Source organism: Lissotriton vulgaris, chromosome 12 (assembly GCF_964263255.1).
Source record: "Lissotriton vulgaris chromosome 12, aLisVul1.2, whole genome shotgun sequence".
Taxonomy (NCBI): Eukaryota; Metazoa; Chordata; class Amphibia; order Caudata; family Salamandridae; genus Lissotriton; species Lissotriton vulgaris.
The window spans coordinates 87,496,742-87,513,802 of record NC_141700.1 but is presented as its reverse complement, the minus strand read 5'-3'; the positions used below and the strand labels follow the sequence as shown (position 1 = coordinate 87,513,802).

At 44.6% G+C, this 17,061-nt stretch overlaps 1 protein-coding gene across 1 annotated transcript in view; it reads right to left on the bottom strand.

Annotated features, from left to right (window-relative positions):
• LOC147673430 (excitatory amino acid transporter 5-like) overlaps positions 1-11,915 on the bottom strand; it is a 169,410-nt gene extending 157,495 nt beyond the window's left edge. Inside the window, exon 1 of the mRNA XM_086946352.1 lies at positions 11,647-11,915. Coding sequence (XP_086802478.1) covers positions 11,647-11,823 — 177 coding nt within the window. The 5' untranslated portion in view covers positions 11,824-11,915. The remainder of the gene's footprint in view (positions 1-11,646) is intronic.
• Between the last annotated feature and the right edge of the window lie 5,146 nt (positions 11,916-17,061).

The window sequence follows — 17,061 nt, the reverse complement described above, 5'->3', positions numbered from 1 at the left end:
CGGGACAGCGGCACAGGAGGACCGTGTGGCGGCTGAGGGGGGCAACCTACCTGGTGGCAGGGTCAAGGATTGCTCCTTTGCGGGATAGCCATGCTTTCTGTGCCTGTTATACTTGTGTCGTCCAGTCTCCATCCTGAACCCACAATATTTAAAATGAGGGATATCTCTGTTGCCTAAGAAATCAACCTCTAAAGTAATTGCAATCCGAGGGGGATGCTGCCATTTATGGCCCATTCCCTTACCTGAGCTGTAGATGTCTTAATGAATGCCTAAACCTGCATGGACTGCTGCTGACAGCACCACTGTTGGAAGCTGGGGTCTGTAGGGCTTTGTACTCTGGGGCCCAAGGCCTGAGTATCAAAGACCTGCTAAAATACAGTTATAAATCCTAGAGGCTTCCAAGTGTGAGGGTGCATTATTCACTGAAGTGCTTACAAAAATAGCAGCTTCCATTGCTTTACAGAACAAAGAAAACATGTAGATACACAGATGGACAACAAAGGCCTATAGATAAACCTGGGCGAGAGGGTGTAGCCTTATGGCTAGAGTGGTCAACCTCGAAGCTGGGGAACTGGGTTTGAGTCTGAGCAACGACACTCAACATCCTGTGATTCTGGGCAAATCACTTAATCTCCCGTTGCCTACCAAATATGAATGTGTCCTCATGTAAGGAAACTGGTGCTCATGTAAAGCGATCTGATACCCGATGTCTCTGGTCTAGTTCGTGCCATATAAAACTCTAAACAATAAAAAAATGTCAAAAACAGAGAAATGTGAACACAAAACGTATCATGAAACCAGAAGCCCTAAAGATAATGCAATATTGAAGCACTGATATAAGACCCCGCGGTGTAATAAATAATCGTGTTTCCCTGCTGCAGGATCAGGATAAGGGCTGTGGCACATAGTTGAAAATATGAGTGTAAAATCTCTCCCTGAAAGGTGGTTGCCTTAGTTCTGCCACAGAGATGAGATGAATAAATTGCCGGGGTCAAGGGTCTAATGTATCTCAGTTCATAAATACATCACTTCTTCTGCCAGGTGACTGATTTGTAACCTGAGATTACTTTTGCACTGGGTTGGGGGCACCAAACCACCACCGCACAGGACCATTATGTAGGATTCTGTGCCTCATTATTTTTAATGAGACAGGCTTCTGTGCCTAATTATTTTTAATGAGAGGATCCTGTTTGAGAATTCTACGGAAAGGGATGAAAATGCAGCTATGGAGGCCACTGTGAATTTTGGCCTCGCACTGCACCTTCTCCTCCGCTTCTTGCAACAGTGGTTCACAATCTTGGAGTGAAGTTTGACAATAATCTTTCTTTTAACACCTTCTATACTCATGACGAGCTGAGGTGCTTGTGTGCTCATGGCGAGCTGAGCTTGTCATGAGCCGTGGAACGCTCTCACGCGGGGATAATTCCCCTGCTGTGCTGAATGTTCCATGGAAACAGGTGTGGTCATGGCGAGCTCAGCTCGTCATTGGCACACGAGCACTGTGCCTCATGACAAGCTGAGCTCATCATGAGGACGGGGGCGCTGTGCGCGCCCGCGCCCCCAGAACAGCGGGGGAATTACCCCCGCTGCGAAGGGGTTGAATCACAGGTGGCAAGTGTAGTTGGGTCCTGTTTTGGTCTCTCCGATGTCTGAGCAAATGTGTGTTCCTGCTTCCATTGTGGTGTCAGAAGACAGTAGTCCATGCCCTCCTGACATCTTAGCTGGACTTCGTCAATGCGTTATACTAAGGTCTCCCTCTGTACCTATTCACATATCTGCAGTTGGCACAGAATGCTGCCGCCCGACTCTTGCTTAACATCTCAAGAAACACTTCAATTTATTTCCATCTCAAGAATTTGCACTGGCTGCCTGTGTGGGAGAGAGTGATGTTAGAGGGGTTGCTGTTGGCCGGGAAACAACCTTTAGAATGCAACTTTTACAACGCACTACCATTACAACGCAACATCCCTTACATTGCATGCCATTACAACGCAACCATTGCCAGGCATGACACTACAACGCATCCAATTACAACTCATGTCCTTACAACGCAGTCATTACAATGCATACCATTACAACGCATACCATTACAACGCATAGTACCCTTACTCTATCCAACACTTACCCTATTGTTGCACCCGCTGGAATTTGAATAGTAATTTTTACCCCTACACTATCCAACACTTACCCTACGGTTGCACTCACTGGAGTTAGAATAGTAATTTTTACCCCTACACTAACCAACACTTACCCTACTGTTGCACTCCCTGGAGTTAGAATAGTAATTTTTACCCCTACACTATCCAAAACTTACCCTACTATTGCACCCCCTGGAGTTAGAATAGTACTTTTTACCCCTACACTATCCAACACTTACCATACATGCAATGTAATGGTATGCGTTGTAATGGTATGCGTTGTAAAGGTAGTATGCGTTGTAATGGAATGATTGTAAAGGTAGGTTTTAGACAATTCGTTGTAATGGCATGCATTGTAATGGAATGCATTGTAAAGAATGTTGCGTTGTAAAAAATGCGCTGTAAAGGTATGCGTTGTAAAAGTATGTGTTGTAACGTCATACATCCCTGTTGGCCCATAGAGCTTTCTATGGTGGTGGTCCCAGCTTCCTTACTAAGAGACTCTCATCCCACGAGAACCCGTCGATCATCGGACGCTTTATTGGTAGTGGTTCCCAAGATCAAGCAGAAGAAATGGGGAGGTACCTCCTTCTCAGTACTGGCTGCTATAGGGTGGAATACTCTTTTCATCTGGGTGCAACTAAGAACGCGATCGCCTTCACAAAAGGCCTAAAACTTTGGCTGTTCAACCGTGCTTTTTGATCTGCGCTCCGTATTTGTGAGACTTGGATTTGACGTACTGTTAGTGCCGAAACACTGTATTGAGTAGCTGCATGCTTTATAAGTGCAACTTTGATTTGATTGTGGACAGCTGACCCACATCCCAGTATTCACCTTTGCAAAATTCAATTTTTATTGCAACAATGTTCCTTTAGGCTAAATGTAAAGACCAAAGGAACACTATCTGAGATACAAAAGATGGCACGATGCAAAGGTGTTTCGGTGGAGCATGCAGGAGTCAACCCAGTATGCATCTCTAAAGCTCTAGCCATATTCACAAAGTGATAGCGGTCCCTCGTGGTCGGCTTCCATTTTGCGAATGTCGTACTACCCCCAATGAGGATTCACGAAGACATCTGCAAATGACAAGCTTTCCGGTGTGATGCATGTCAGTAGCCACTTGCATGGCTCCTGGGGGAAGCATTTGGAGACCTTCATGAGAGTAGAGAAAAGGAAGGAAGGAGCCTTAGGCCTGTCCTGGCTCTGGTGTGGGAGGCTCACCACTGACATTTGTGGTTCTTCCAGAACTGAGCGACCTAAAGGAGCCTGGACTGTGTCCTGACATACCTGGACCCAGTGGGTGACTCCTTGCTAGTCCACAGGCTGGAACTGAGCCCTACCCCAGCCACGGGGGTTGCACAATTGCTCGTAAATGAATGGTCCTTGCCCTGGTTTAGCAAATTGGCCGCTGTCAATGTTACCAGTCACACGGGGCTTTTACTTGATGTGGGTCATTTGGCTGAGCTCGCCCTTGTATAGGAGCATGGTGTCAACACAGAGGTCAAAGGGTGCCTGCCCCCCGTTACCAATGGCGATGCTGCTCATCTTCTGGGATGCACAAATGGCTAGTCTCTGTTTTGCATCTTCATGCGTGGACACTGCCGGTAAGTCTCACGGAGAGACTAATGACTGACTGATTATATGTATAATGCACTCATTACTTGGTCTCAGGTCTGTTTACACTCGTCCTACAACTGTCCTACAGTTCAAGGGAGTTCAAGGCACCTAGAGTGGACCCCCTTGGATAGGGATGGTGGCTGGACAGCAGCCTGAAAGGGGTGCTCTTAGATCCCGGAAGGTTAGGCACAGACAAGAGGCACTGCACAGTCAGGGGGTTATTTTTTAGAGCCTTGCTTCACTTTTGCCACCACGTGAAGTGGTACACGCGTGACTCAGGGCTCTGAATCAGATTTATGAAGTCGTGCAAGACCACCCTGCATGGCTTTGAGTGGCCTCATAAATCTTGAGCAAGCGCCGCAGCGCAGATCCCTGCAGCGCCTTGCTTTGCTCCCAGGAGGCGTTGCAGTGGGTGTTTCCACGCAACACCCATGGATTTTGACACTGCCCCAGATTTACAAAGTCATGTAAACCTGAGGATGCGCCACATCCTCACGCCTCCAAAGTTGAGGTGTGACTAGCAGAAATATGTTTATTTCTCCTCGTTTTTCCCTCTTTCTCTGTGTGCTGCATTCCGCAGCACACATCACACATGGAGAGAGGAAAACGCCTCTTAGGGTTGTTTCTGTGCAGAAAGGTGCCCCGTCTGTACGAAAACAATCCTGCAAGTGACACAGGCACCCTTCCACCCTGGTACAATGTTGCCAGCGTTGGTGCTAGGCCATCAAAACGGTGCCAGTGCCGGGAGAAAGGGCAGGGATGCGCTGTATTTCATAAATACAGTGCATTCTTGACCCTTCACTTTGGCATAGGGCAGCGCTGCAAGCTGATTTGCTTCGCTGCCCTACGCCAAAATCCTGTAGATGCAGGCCTTGGTCTTTTGACCATGTTCTGCCCCCTGCACAGGAAAGCCCAGCAAGGGACTGGTTTTTCATTGGGTGAGTAAACACTGGGAGTGGCTAGTGTAAGGGATCCACCCTTTTGTAGCATCTACAGTTTTTTTGCATTTAGGACAATAGAGTACCTGGTATATTTGGACTATGTTTTGACTCTGGGCACTGGAAAACTTCTAAATTGTCCACATCCACACTGCATGTACTCTGCCCTATTAAAATGGCAACAGATTGGCTAACCCCAACTGGCGGGTCTGACCTCCAGTAAAGAGACAATGGTATAGAAAGCACATACAAGTAACTGTGCAACATGTGGGCTGGCTGTGTAGATTGACACCAGCCAAATGAGTGCATTTACACATATGTCTTCGGCACTGCCATTGCAGCCCTGCCCTGCTGTGAGCACGGCTGCGACAGATACTTCTCAAAGAAAACCCCTTTGACATGTTTAAATGTGATGTTAAAAACACTTGTAGGTAAAGCCTGCAAGGTGTGGTGCATAATATCCAAACCTAGGACAGTTCTAATATTTATACTCGTAAGTCTTTGCATAGAAAAGATACCAAAAGCTCCTTTTCCAGAAAGTGCAGGCTATGGTAGCCCATTTTCCTTTGATAAAAGGCTTCCTGTGAATAGAACTCTATACTCTAATAGTTCTGGTTATTAAATGCAAAATATATCATATATGCACTGTTGTAATGATTGTTATAAATCAAATTCAGAGGCACATACAGATGTGTGTTGCACATAAAGCTAAGCTGATGTTATGAACATCTGTCCGAGTCACACAACAGGGGCCCCCTGAAACTAGCATAATACCCTGACAGGGAAATTGCTTTCTGGGAAAAGTCACACACCGGGCATAGTTCTAAATATACATATATTAGTGCTCACACCATGTATCTGATTTTTAAATACATGACACAAAACTTCGTGTTTTATTAAGAAAATACATCTTTTTTTATTTCATTATTTCTGTTCAATTTTATATTATTTTATGATAGTTATTTCTCATTTTTCTCAAAATTATTTCACATATTAAAAACAACAGACAAACATATATGTAACAATTTCATCACAATTGTTTTTTTGTCTCTAACTTTCCCTATCTGTTTTTAGAAAACCCAAGTCCGTAGATGGTATATTGCGACCTAAGTAACTAGAGAACTATTTCTAATGTAGATGGAATAGTACAAAAAAATCCTGTTTAGATTAATAAACACAACTTTTCAGATTGTTATTTTGTATACATTTTAACATTCCAATTGTTGTTTTCTTAAACACAAAATAATAATCCAGTTAAGCCAAAATGCTGGTTATAGAATGTTGAATTGCATCTGTCCGAGTCTGCCAGAGAGCCTGGGCGGTATGTGTAGCCCTTCTCCCTAGTGTGGCAATAATTAGCTCTTTGGTGTAGTATAAAACCCCTCCCTGGAGAAGACAATAGTCCTGGGCCTGCTAGCAGGAAGGATGCAAGAAGTCAATATTGGCTCACTTGATGTGGAGGAGGGGACTGGACCGGAAGAGCGCGTGGCCCGGATGTCCAGGCCCAGGTCAGGCTTGAACCTCCCACAGTAGCATAGCTATGGTGCTGTAAAGTCAAGGGGGGGCTTTAAAGCTGTCTGCTACCACCCAACCTTTCTCTGTTATCAGCAGAGGCACCACCTCAAAACAAACCAGAGCTTTTTTCCAGGGTTTGTTCCTACATCTAAATAGTTCTGTTTCTACAATTGTGATAGACTTCCCGAAACAAGAGTTCCTCTGATAATTCACCGTAAATCGATGGAAGGCGCTGATAACGGAGGATGGTTTGGTTAGCCCTCACCAATCATTGGTTAAGTAGAGCATCTAAAACCAGTTCATGAGAACACAACCGGTGTTGAATAAGTGATGATCTCTGCTGCCTGTGTCTGCCTTTGGACAGGTCTGAGGCTGACCCTGCTTTCTCCTGAATTGAAGCATGGACGTGACTTTGAAAGGTAAGACCCAAAGACCGCTTATAGACATAAAGGGAAAAAAAAGGTAAATTATGGAAGAACCAGCTCATCAGTTGGGAGTGGACTGGATTGGACATTGCATAGGCCCAGGTTGTGGTGACTGGTTGAGCTTCCCACTCACTTCCATCTGTTATCTGGTCTCCAGGAAGAGAACAATGACAGTGTGTGAGGTTTTGGAGTGACCTGGAGGAATATATCCAGAATCTGAAACATCTAGAGGTGTTTGTTGTGTCCTGTAGCAGGAATGAAGGATTGGGGGTCTGTAACCCCAGTGGACCTATCAGGAAGTTTGGAAGCCATTGAGGCTACCAGTCTGGAAGATTACCGACCCCTCCCCAGCCTTCCAGGCCTCTCAAGAAGACCAGTGTTCCAGAGAGCATGGCTCAGTGGTGGCGGTGTGTCCCTACACATGTGTAAGCATGAGCGACAAACTTGAAATGCTCTTTCTTACAAAGGAAAAAAATGGTGCAAGGTGGGTACCTGTACATTTACACTTATGGGCAGTGCACTGTTCATAAACGTAATGCACTGTGGCCATATATTTTTTTAAGTTGTATTTACAATTTAAATTTGCCAATGGCTATTTTCCAATGGTAAATTAAGAAAAAGTATGTATGGGAGCCTAGGGAAGAAAGAGGAGAGTGACGCATTAGCAGCATGCAGCTTTCCGGCCCTCACAAAATGCAGGGGTACCCCTTTTTTTTTTGCCTATTCCTATTCTAAAAGGATGGCAAAAGCCATTAAAAATAAAAAAGATACTTTGCTATCGAAAAACATGTGATTTTGTGAATAGCAGGCTTTTCGAATGCAAAATATCTTTGTACATCAGGCCCAAAAGGACCTTATATTTGTATATTCCTATATTTTGTTCTGTATTTTTTCCTTGCCCAGTTCTACGGTCACTAATTAATTAAACTGCCATATTGAATGTGACTCTGGCTAGAACTAGCAGCTTCAGAACATTGACATAGTATATGGTCCTTATTTCTCAGCAGCATTACCAATCTCTCCCTAGTAGTCTTTTCATCCTCCAGATTGTTCACATGCCTCCTGGGGAACCCCCTTCGGACATTTCAGTGATGTTATCAGTGATGTCATTTGAGATTTCATCAGTGATGTCATCAAAGATTTCATTTAACCTCTCATGAGTCATGTAACTTCTGAGGCCATAAGAAGTGCATGGCGAAGGCACAACTTGTGGTTAGTAACTGACACATTTCAGTAGTTGTCATGTTGTGTTATACCTGAACTTTAGCTGTCATTTTCAGTGAATTCATTCTGGTGTTGTATAGAAGCCTAACCACAACTTCAGATAGATTAACCTTATGAGGCTTTCAGTGATAACCTGGATTTTAGATCATCTTTAGTGTGGACCTGTCTTTTCACATCATCATCTGTTTATGACTAACCATTACACCACACACAATTTGGCTGTGAGTAGTAGGGAATAGCTTTCGGCTCTGTATAAAAAAAACTTGTAGTAGACAATTTAAGCCTTCCAATACATGACTTGTAAGTAAGTGATGCAGAAGTTGACTGCATATCATGATGGAAGGCCCCATAATGTATCTATACAGGTGATTGTGTATACAAACACTGTTTCCAAACCTTCAGCACAGCCACACTCAGCTGTGCACTTGCTCCAGCTGTATTCAGAAGTGTGCAAACCAGAGGGCCAGGCCCTGGAACTCAACATCAGCATGCCTCCTTTAGCTGTGCGCAGTTGAGTGTAGGATGCAGGGCGTGACCGCTGGCCAGGCTCTGGGACCCACCCCGTCACATGTGTCACTTGCGTCAAATCCTCACAGCCCATTGTCCTCAGTTGTGCACAGCGGGGTGTGACCAGGGGGCTAAAGACAGGACACTGCAAAGGTGGAGTGCATGAGCTGGCGTTCAGTCAAGTATTACCCCCCACCACCATAGGCGTCTGTCCTCCGTTATGCACAACATTCAAGTTCACGCAGAGGGGGGTCGGCGGCCGAGACTGACCTGCAGACAACTCACTATGGAACCCAAAGGTGTATGTGATATTTTTTGTTGATTGTTGGAACCGTGTTGCATCATGCACAGCAGTAGCCCTTCAGGCCATGACGTTAGCCCCTGTGTTAGTCTACTGGGTGGGTGGAGATCATGAAGGTACCTTTGGGGGCCATGCACATTAGGACCTTCCTGTCCCTGAAGCTTGCCTATGAGCTGGTCTAACGGGTGGGGGGAAAATGTGACCCCTGTGGGACATTCCCAGCGGGACGATCCAGCCCCTGAAGCTTGGTCTAGTGAGTGGGTAGATGTTTTGCTGGTACGTGAAACATCCATTACAATGCAGTCATTACATCGCACTGCTTTTAAGAGGCAGCTGTTACTATGCAGCTGCTTTTACATCGCATGCCATTACAACGCATGCATTACAACGCAAGTCACTACAATGCATGCATTACAAGGCATACTATTACAGCGCATGCCATTACAACACATTATAAAGTAAGTAATGGTGTTTTTTTTGTTTTAGGGTGGGTATGGGGTTTGGGGTACATGGGAATAGTAATTTTTACCCCTACGCTATCTAATACTTTTCCTACTGTTGCACTCTCTGGAGTGGGAATTGTAATTTTTACCCCTACGCTATCCAACGCTTACCCTACTGTTGCACTCTCTGGAGTGGGAATAGTAATTTTTACTCCTTCGCTATCCAACGCTTTCCCTACTATTGCACTCTCTGGAGTGGGAATAGTAATTTTTACCCCTACGCTATCCTACGCTTTCCCTACTGTTGCACTCTCTGGAGTGGGAATAGTAATTTTCACCCCTACGCTATCCTACGCTTTCCCTACTGTTGCACTCACTGGAGTGGGAATAGTAATTTTTACCCCTACGCTATCCAACGCTTACCCTACTGTTGCACTCTCTGGAGTGGGAATAGCAATTTTTACTCCTTCGCTATCCTACACTTTCCCTACTGTTGCACTCACTGGAGAGGGAATAGTAATTTTTACTCCCCCTCCCCTATCCAACGCTTTCCCTACTGTTGCACTCTCTGGAGCGGGAATAGTAATGTTTACCCTCCCGCTATCCAACGCTTTCCCTACTGTTGCACTCTCTGGAGTGGGAATAGTAATTTTTACCCCTACGCTATCCAACGCTTTCCCTACTGTCGCACTCTCTGGAGTGGGAATAGTAATTTTCACCTCTACGCTATCCTACGCTTTCCCTACTGTTGCAGTCACTGGAGTGGAAATAGCAATTTTTACCCCTACACTATCCAACACTTACCCTACTGTTATCCTAAAAGTATTATGCATTGTAATGGCATGCGTTGTAATGGTACACGTTGTAATAGAATGCATTGTAATGGTATTTATTTTTAATGTGTTGCAATGGCATGCATTGTAAAAGCATGTGATGTAATGGTAGTTGCGATGTAAAACCTTGTTATAAAAGCATGCATTGTAAATGTTTGCGTTGTATCGTTTTGCTAGATGAAAATAAAGAGTTCATTTTTCAATTTCATTTTTTTCAACATTTCATTCACAACTTCCCACTGCTTGAAAGTGGCCCCCTGCTCTCCTGGGAAGGCCTTATGCGTGGAGCTCCTATTTATTCCCATTTCGGGCCTTTGGAAAGAATTGGCACTTTAAAAGGAACTTATGTAAGTTCTTTCATATTCTCATTTTTACATTTCAAATTCTGCCTCTGTTTACGTTACTAAGAATTTAGGAATAGTTTAAACAGCTCTGAAATCTGTTGATTTTAATTAGCTACTTTACATTTGTATTTCAAACGTGAAGAAATCCAGATTTTTATGGTTTTCACAATATTTTTAAAACCTGATCATAAAATGGAGACTATATCAGTAAAATACTGCTCAGGTGGCACCCTTCCTCGAAAAAGCTGCTGTAGCCTTGCATGTCAAGCTGTTGTTTAGTCATAATCTCAGACCTGTTCCAGTTATATTTATCTTAATCTACACCCCACCAGAAGTCATGAAGATTCTTGAAAAATGTTGTCGCAGAATCAACTAAAAATTGGAATGCTGTGGAGTTTGATCGAATCAATGTGCTCATACCTAAGTTTATGGCAGACATAAAATGAATGTATTTCTTTATTGCCAGTTTGGAACCAACTAAATGCACAATCGTACAAAAATCCAATAAAATACAATACAACTTCTTAAAAGTTTACCTTAGAGTACAAAAGGAAATGCAAAGATATATACAATTCATAAAACATCTTCTAGGGGCATGCATATGTAGGTAATTTCCATTTTGCGATTCTCAATTAGCGATTTTTAAGGAATCGTTATTTGAGAATTGCAAAATGCAATGTAGGTAATAAATCACAATTTTTTTGCGAATCTCTAAAATTCCTTAATTGCAATTAGCAAATTGTGAACCGCAATTAAGGAATGAGTGTCCCATTCATTCCTATGGGCCAAGAGGCCCATAGGAATGAATGGGGATACATTCTCAAATTGCGATTTTCTATGAGAAAATCGCAATTTGAGAATCGCAATTCCAAGGGTGCCAGGGTGTCCAAAGGACACCTGTTGCACCCCTGGAATGTGCCTGTAAGTACATGTGGCGCACATACATGCCCTAAGGGCATGTCTGTGCGCCACATAGCACTTTGAATTTAAAAAGAAAATTAATTTTTACAGGAAATTGCAAAATACCATCTACTTGGAGTAGGTGGTATTTTGCGATTCCTTAAGCAAAAATCGCAATTTGCGAGGCACCCCTACATAGCATTTAAGGAATCATAAAAATTGCGATTCCTTAAATGCTTGAGCAAAATAAGAAATCACAATTTTTGCAATTCCTTATTTTGCTATGTTGCCCATACATACCAAAACGCCGTTTGTGAATCGCAAACGCCAAAATTCCGCGAATTCCGGTGTTTGCGAATCGCAAACGGCTTCCTACATATGCCCCTTAATCAGCAAATAAGCTACCTGGATTTCAATTTGTGGAATCACAGAGCACAGGATTTGCATGGAAATGGACTCACCTGTTCGCTCAGCTCCAAGGCCCTCAGCAGGAACCCGATTAGACACCCGGTGAGGACGGAGAGCATTGACAGGGTGAGTAGGCCATTCTTTCGCCAGAAGGCGGTGAACCACTTCCCAAGATTGCCAAACCTAAAGGAAAAGGTGTTCAGCAGGGCCTTCTTGATGCGCTCCCACATGATGGTTCCGCGCCCCGCGCGCCGCTCCCACGGCGGGGGGAGTCTGCACTTTGGGTGCAGACTGCGTCACCGCCCTTGGACATCCTCCATCACCGGTGATGCCTCCAGCCCCGGAGATGCACATCCCTTCCTCGGTCCAGGGCTCCTCTGAGGCAGATCACCCAGAGCGCAATCGCTCAAGCCAAGGAATTACCAAGGGTCGCGAGGAGGAGGGAACGCGCTCCCAACCAGCTATTTACGAATCCTCACTCTTTAATTACAACTGACATCTTAGCTGATCAGTCCTTCCTCGGATCAGTCCTCGGCTAAGTGGCTGGCGTTGTGAGACGCAAACATTGAATGCACAGCCTTTTTTAGTTATTCACCCTGTTGTAACTAATACAGCCCTTTTATTTCAATGATAGATTGAGTACAAAAGCGAAGTATTATACTATTATGAAGATTTAATTCTGCAGATGTAAATCTTGTAAAAATAAGGTAGAAAACAAATTTCAACCATCAATGCCTTTTCCTCAGGAAATATTGTTCACCTCTATGGCTCTCATTCGAGTTTAGGTGTGAGGTGTGTTAAATACCTCTCATTCTGAGTTTGTAAAGGGAAAATGAGGCATAACCTGAAGAATTGGGTTTTAACCCACTAGATTTATGGTTGAAAACTTTTGTTTTTATTTTATTTCTTTTCCTCCAGTAAATTTCGGCATATTTGGCCTGCCAGAGTTTATCAAGGGAAAGCTGCAAGGGTGTGATAATTGTCACACAACTAGTCATTTCGATACCTGCACAAACACGTGTTTGCCCCGGCTGTCAGAAATGAGTCCTTAACTCCTATTGAGGGCTTATGTGTCCATACAATTTCCATGAATGTTTGAGAAAACATACATTTCTATTTGTGACTTTAACTTGTTTTCAGTCTAATCGTCTGTGTGTGGTTATCTTCGTGTGAGTAAAAGTGATGCAGAAGTGTCTTTCACACCTTATCATTTTCTGTATTGTACTGTTTTGTCATATGGCATAACTGGTTCCCATTTTGATGAATAGGCGTGGTGCATTTGTATGGATAATACAGAAGTGAAACAGCCAGGGTTCATGGTACTTCACTTCTCTGTCCTGCAAACAGGGAAAAAAGTCACGAAAATCAGGATGCAGAACACACATTTTCACCACCTGCTGACATTTCATGATAGAATGCATGATTCTCAAAACATGTAAACTACACAAATCGCATAATAATTCAGACGAACATTTCCTAAACGACAAAACCACAGAAGCAGAACGATTTCACAAAAAAACAACCACAAATCCATTCTGTGTGGAAAATTCATCACTTGTTGGATTTTGCTGGTTTCACAGTGGGTCAGAATGTTTCCATCACCTACCATTGAAAAAGGTGCAACGCTATACATTTTCAGCATCTCAGCTTCCGGTCTAATAACCGAAGGCTCTATGCTTCTCTGATCTCCAAAGAAAGTCGCTTTCAAAAATGAGCCCTCGGCATCTGCCTCCATCACTGCTCAGCTTACATTCAGTTGGGCAATAAAAACATTAGCTTTGCTTTTGACCTTAAAGTTCTATCTGTCAAGAATTTTGTGTACACTCGGATTTACCAGTGTAAAGTTAGTACTGGTAACTGTACGCACATTAGTGCACACCTTACCACTAAGACAGATAGGCCCGCACACTACATTGAAGGGAAAATATTAGAGTTTATGAATGTTTAAAAAAAATATTGAATATAAAGCAAAATATAAATCTTTATATAAAAGTACAAATCAGTTTATTTATTTTAAGATTATTTCCTATGGGGTGTTATTTTAAGTCAGGGTCGCCAATGTTTTCTATTGCAGTATGTTGCAGTACCTGTGGGTGACCATGTGTGGTGCTGAACCAGGGCAGAGCCTAAGTACATTTACAACTGTTGTGGTAACTTTTTGGCAGAAGTAACTTTAGAAGTGTAGGTTGTGAATAGCAATAGGCTTACTCTTATGCTAGTTGGGTGATTGTAGTTCCATGGCCCTCCCTAAACCCTTCATTACCCCTCCTTGAGCCCCCCCCCCCCCCCCCCTTTGATGTAAGTATGCCCCTCAAGAATGAAAGCGAAGGGTACCTAGGTGAACAGATTTTGAATATCCCGCCTCATTGGTTCCTACAGTCAGGGGGAAATAGGCGTGGCACCAATATGAAAATTGCCCAATTGTAGCAAGTCAGACTGCTAAAAAAGTGGCCCAGGTTTGGAAATTGGGGCGGTTTTGAACTTGGAAAGAACTGTTCTGCAAGGTTTCTGGGACTGCATGGACTTTGAGCATGCTGCAGGAAATGTTTGTGGTAATATCAGGGATACAACATTAAAAACCGGTCCAAAAGACCACAAAACAGGCCCACAAGCAGCCAAAACATGAAACCGCAAACTGATCTCTCACACCAGCCCTTCAGGCATCACCAGACTGCCCTACAGGCCAGCCCGGCCCAACCTACAGTCTGGTTGGAGCTACCTACTAACACACAGACAATACACAACTAATGGAACAGGGCAGATGTAACACCACAAGGAAATCCACACATCTGTAAATTATTTTGAGGATGCGGGCCATACTTGGACTGTGGGGGTCTGGCACGTCACCCTAAGCTGCCCAGGCCGGAGACAGTGGTGTGGCACCCATTGCTGCAGCAGGGGCAGTGACACCTGGGCTCAGGGCTGAGAGCGGACCACTGGAGTCTAATAGAGAAGCCAGCCAGTGACGTCAGTCACTAGTTTATATTCACCTTTTTCCTTGCTGGCATTTGACCCCTCTGATCCGCAAATCACAATACTGATGTCCAGTGTTTAACTCGCTGAGCCAACATATAACCAGGGCCACTGAAATGATGTGATTGTGCGTCTGCGGCGATTTTCGCATAATTATACATTTGCCGCATTTGCCATGTAATCCATCATCTGCCGCATAATCTGCATGATTTAACAAAAAAATTGCTTCTAGCTCAAACGGTTCAAAAGTTACTAAAAGTGCAGTGAGTGGTGGAAGGCCCTTTGCAAAACAGGAATTGTCAACTTTCTGTTGCTTATTGCTAAATGTAGGTGTTAAATTGGTACAAGTGGGGTGAAACCAATGTCCAGACAGTGTTACCAAGTTTAAAAATGACAAATAAATGAAGTAATGCTATCACAAAATGTGCTGCATTATACTACATAATTTGGCTTTTCTTGCCACATAATTTAAGCAACCCTGCCGCATAATTTGGCCCTCTCCTGTCGCATAATTCCAGTGGCCCAGCATATAACCTAGTCAGTCCTGCTTACATGAATCAAGTGTGATAACCTTTGTACGGGCTCCTGACAGGCAGAAAAAAAAGGTTTTCCTCAGCCCGAGTCCCCGAGCAGTGGCTGACTGCCCGAGGCTTTTAAATCAGAAGCCCTGGTAATTAGTTAATGGTAATCTGCTGAGCGCAGCTCATGACATCACGCGACCTCTGGTAATCCCCTGATCTCCGGCAGGGGCTAATTTGAATAATGAACGACGAGGAAAAGAGGCCGGATGCGCAGGTGGGATTTTTACCCGACGACAGCTGAAACTAATAAAAATCATCGAACATAAAGGTTGGTGGAGGTACCGTCTAAATGTATCATAATAAATTACATGTATTAGTGAGAAGTCAGATAACTGAGTGAGATAGCCAGAGAGAAACACCGAGATTATCCAGAGATGTAAGAGGGCGCCGACAGCTGAGACAGCCAGGGAGATGTGGAAAGACAGAAGGGAGGAGAGAGACCAAGGCCGACCGACAGGAGCATGAGAGACACAGGGGCAGAAGACAGACTAACGACAGACTGACCGGTGACAGTCAAATGGCAATCAGACAGGTAGACAGAGACATATGAGCCTATAGGGAAACAAAAAGTAAAGAGTGGAAATAGATAGACAGGAAGGAAGATGGATGGATGGATGGGTGGGTGGGCGGGTGGATGGATGGATGGGTGGGTGGGTGGGTGGATGGATGGAGGGATGGATGGATGGATGGATGGTGGGTTGAAGACAGGGAGGGAGGGATGGATGGTGGATGGGTGGGTGAATGGGAGGGCCGGTGGACCGACGGATGGATTTCATGAATGGAACAGGTGTGATGTCTTGGATAACGCCCCGGGCCGCACTCCACCTCCTGAGCCACAAATACCCCTTGGTGTCAAAAGCCCTTCCGCCGGCGGCCCTGATGAGGCTAAATATACAACGCGGCTATATGCGGCCGCGGGGGGGGGGATGGGGGGGGGGGAGGGTGATGCGCGCGCTTTGCTCCTGGGAGCGCTGCGTGATGCGAGCAACATGTCTCGTGTAGCTCTTTCTATGTTGAGTGTGTGTCTGTAAACTAGGGCGCTTTCATTTAGGTAGGTGTATGAAACGTGTGTCTGTGTTAAGTCGTTGTGTTTCTGTTTGTGTGTTGTGGATATGTAGAAATGTTGGTGTGTGCTTGCATGGGTGTTTTATGGTGTTTTTATTTCAGTTATACTTGCGACGGGTTTCTCTACTGATGTGTACGAGATATGGTTGGGTTTTGCAGGTGTGGATCTGGGAGTGTGTGTGTGTGTGTGTGCTTTAGTGCATAGGGAAATGGAATTGTTATGTTTTTGTCTGTCGGTGTATCAGTACTTCATTTGTAAAAAAAAGCGCCATGGCCCTAATCAGGAGGCCACTGCAGCTTGCAACACACATTTCATTTCCCCTGCCATGCTGCCGGTGGTTGTAACTAAAACAGGTGATGGACAGAATGTGGATCAATGTCACACATTCACCCCAGTCCAAGGATCTGGGCCCATATCCATCGTTTTTTTGCACTCCACACCACCCTGTGTTTGACAATGGCGATATGCAAATCAGCTCTGACCCTGTGCCCCATGGGAACAGTTCAGTCCGAACTACAAAAGCCATGTCCTTCCCAGAACGGAATCAAGCATCCGAGGACCGGACCGGTTTCGAGGTAACACCTCTCATCAGCCCGGCTAGCTTGACTCCAAGTGGTGTGGAGTGCCTGGGACCCACGTCTGGGCATCCCCAGCGCACTTAGGGCGGCAATTGCAAAAACAACAAGTGATGGACAGAATGTGGATCAATGTCACACATTCCCCCAGTCAAAAGATCTGGGCCCAAATCCATCGTTTTTTTGCACTCCACACCACCCTGTGTTTGACAATGGCGATATGCAAATCAGCTCTGACCCTGTGCCCCATGGGAACAGTTCAGTCCGAACTAC